Genomic DNA, 3,573 nt, shown 5'->3' on the forward strand with positions numbered 1-3,573 from the left:
GCCACTGAAAGCCGGACTTTAGGGCTTTTTCTTACTTCACCCAGTACACCGCGAATTGTATTATTTGCCAGCTTTCCCCATCTATGGCTTCATCAAGCCTTTAAAAGCCTATTTAACAAGTTTGATGGTGGTACTTGTACTTCCACAACACCGGTTTTATTTCACCAGCTTAGGTTGGTGATAACAGATAAAATAGTTTAGAAATGCTTAATTATTTGCATTTTCTTAATTTGTAAAGTCTTTTTAAAATATTATTATTATTATTATTATTATTATTATTATTATTATTATTATTATTATCTTTGACTTATATAAGGGCCACAAAGGGTTTGCAGCGCTGTACATTACATATACAGAAAACATAACCAAGACACAACATGATACAAAAATGTATACAAACACAGGTGATAGGGTAAAGCAAATCAGATTATATCTGGGACAGATAGTGAAAGGGATGGTAGAAATCAGCGAGATGAAGGCCAATGCTTACGAAGACAGGAAAAACAGGGCTAGCGAAGCAGGCCAAGAGGTATAGAGGGTGAAGGAACAGTAGAAGGAGCACACAAGGAAAGAGGGCCCGGCTCATGAGAGCTTACATCCTATAGGGAAGGGGGAGACACAAATAAGGTGGTACTACTGGGGGAGAGAGCCATGACAAGGAAGTTAGAAGGAGGACTGATAAAGAAATTAGTCTTAAGGGCACGCTTGAAGCCTTTGAGAGTAGATGCTAACCTGATGGAATGTGGAAGATTGTTCCACAGCAGGGGAGCAGCACTGGCAAAGTCCTGAAGACGAGAGTGAGAGGAGGTGATCAGTGAAGTAGTGAGGCGGCGGTCACAGGTAGAGCGGAGGGGCGGGTAGGAGTGTAGATAGAGATGAGATTGGAGATGTAGGGAGGGGAAGATTGACTAAAGGTGAGGGTGAGGAGTTTAAATTTAATTCTGTAGGGTATGGGGAGCCAATGTAGTGACTGTTGGAGAGAGACTGCAGATACAAAGCGGCAGGAGACAAAAATGAGGCGGGCAGCAGCATTGAGGATGAATTGAAAGGGTCAAGGCGAGAAACAGGTAGGCCAGAGAGAAGGAGGTTACAGTAGTCAAGGCGAGAGATAACAAGCGAGTGAACAAGGGTTTTCGTGGCTTCCGTGGTGAGAATGGGACGTATCTTAGATATAATCCGAAGGTGGAAGTAGCAGGATTTTGAGAGGGACAGAATGTGAGGCTTGAATGAGAGGGAGGAATCAAGGATGACCCCTAGGCATCGGACTTGGGGGACAGAAAATAGGGTAGTGTTATCAACAGAAATAGAGAGGGGGGAAGGTGGGAGAGTCCCGGCAGAGTGGAGGACTATAAGCTTGGTCTTGGAAATATTGAGTTTAAGGAAGCGTTGGGACATCCAAGATGAGATGGCTGAGAGATAGGAGACACGAGACAGAAGGGAAGGCGAGAGGTATGGGGATGAAAGATAAATCATCAGCATAGAGGTGGTACTGGAGGCCAAAGGAGCGGATAAGGAAACCAAGGGAGGAGGTGTAGAGGAAGAAAAGCAGGGGGCCAAGAACGGAGCCTTGAGAAACGCCAACAGGTAGGGGAAGACGGGGTGATGCAGAATCATGAGTAGAGACTGAGAAGGAGCGGTTGGTGAGGAAAGAGGAAAACCAGGAGAGGACAGTGTTACATAGGCCTATAGATTTGAGAGTTTGCAAAAGGAGTGCGTGGTCAACGGTATCAAAGGCAGCAGAGAGGTCAAGAACGATAAGAAGGGAGTAGTTTCTATTGGATTTAGCGAGGAGAAGGTCATTAGTGACCTTAGTGAGGGCGGTTTCAGTGGAGTGGAGGGGGCGAAAACCAGATTGGAGCGGGTGAAGGAATGAGTGAGATGAGAGAAATAATTACTATCTGCTTCTAACTTTTTTTGTAGTAGTGGAACTGAACGCTCCAGTCTGGCCTTTCAGTTGCACTGCACATGTACAGACTGGCTCAGACATGCGTATATCTGCACAGACTGTCCCAGTGAATATATATGTAAAACTGTGCAGCTCCAGGATATCACTGTCTTACAGTCAGAGAACAGTCCCTTAAAAAATTAAATTCAGGTGCCTCTCTCATTTGGGTCACTTTGTTCTTAGAAATATCGTTAGGTTTCATGTAGCCTGATATGAAACTATGGAGATTTGTCTCTCTTGTTCCCTGTACTAGTGTGCTAATGATCTCTGTGAATTGTGATCTTACTGAATCTTCTCTATAATCTCTACAAGTGCCTTTCCATCTCTGAACAGTGAATGACATTACATCTGCTCCATCTCATTTACTCTTATTTGTATAAAATGAAGTTTTACCTGTTTGTCACAAATTATTTTAATGTTTTATATTATATTTACTTTGTTTATTTTTCACCCTAGGTCACACTGAAATCATCAAATGTCAAATATCACAGATTCTCACCCTACATTTTTCAAACTACTTGGACTTCCTGGACTCGAATCCTCCTACTTCTATATAGCATTTGTCTTCTTCTTGGTGTACATAACTTCAGTCATAGGAAACGTAACCCTTCTATTCATTATAAAAATAGACCAGAGTCTTCATCAGCCCATGTACTTCTTTCTCTGCATGTTGACATCAGTTGATCTGTTATTAACCACCACCACCACCCCCAAGATGCTTGGGATTCTTTGGTTCAACTCCCAAGAAATACACGTTGAAGCCTGTCTCACACAGATGTTCTTCATCCATTTTTTTGCCACCATGGAGTCGTCAATACTTTTAGCCATGGCGTTTGACCGATATCTCGCAATCTGCCATCCTCTGCGATATACTTCATTACTGACCAATCAACTTGTTTATTACATTGGTCTGGGTTTTTTGATAAGAGCGGTTGTAGCGGTACTTCCTTTGCCTATTTTGTTCAAGAGACTCTCCCTGTGCATGAACAATGTCATCCACCATTCTTTCTGTGACCATATAGCTGTGGTGAAGTTAGCTTGTTCTGATACAACTATTAATAGTGTTTATGGATTAGTGGTGGCACTTCTCATCATTGCACTAGACTTCATCTTGATCATCTGGTCCTACATTCTGATTCTCCATGCGGTGTTTCAGCTGGCCTCAAGAGAAGCCAGATCCAAGGCACTTGGTACATGTGCTTCCCATATATGTGCAATTGTCGTGTTCTATCTAACTGTTGTTCTCTCATCCGTTGTCCAGAGATTTGGCAAAAGTGTCCCTGTTTATATTGTCATCTTGCTGGCTAATGTCTACCTGATGCTTCCATCTCTCCTTAACCCTATTGTGTATGGCGTAAAGACCCAGCAAGTTCGGAATAGAATAAAGAAATTATTACATTGCGGTGTGAAGTGATCTTTAGGAAAATTTGGAAAATGGAACTTGTATAACAATGTTCAAGCCAATTCGACCGATGTCTCTGAATTTGTTCAAACACATCCGAGTTAAACTGAAAATGTTGTGTTTCTTTTATGTGAACGTTTTTTTTTAACAAATTGCAAATGACAAACCTTAGACTTGTATTGTGAACTGGTCACACAAGCTGCAATCTTTGAATCGAGATTTATAA

General features: G+C 42.1%; 1 protein-coding gene across 1 annotated transcript; it reads left to right on the forward strand.

The window, feature by feature from the left end:
- The first annotated feature begins 2,420 nt into the window (after positions 1 to 2,420).
- Positions 2,421 to 3,359, forward strand: LOC142139729 (olfactory receptor 52K2-like). The gene has a single exon (XM_075197598.1). It carries the CDS (start codon positions 2,421 to 2,423, stop codon positions 3,357 to 3,359), a length of 939 nt encoding a protein of 312 aa, XP_075053699.1.
- The last annotated feature ends 214 nt before the right edge of the window (positions 3,360 to 3,573 follow it).

Source organism: Mixophyes fleayi, chromosome 2, assembly GCF_038048845.1.
Source record: "Mixophyes fleayi isolate aMixFle1 chromosome 2, aMixFle1.hap1, whole genome shotgun sequence".
Lineage (NCBI taxonomy): Eukaryota > Metazoa > Chordata > Amphibia > Anura > Limnodynastidae > Mixophyes > Mixophyes fleayi.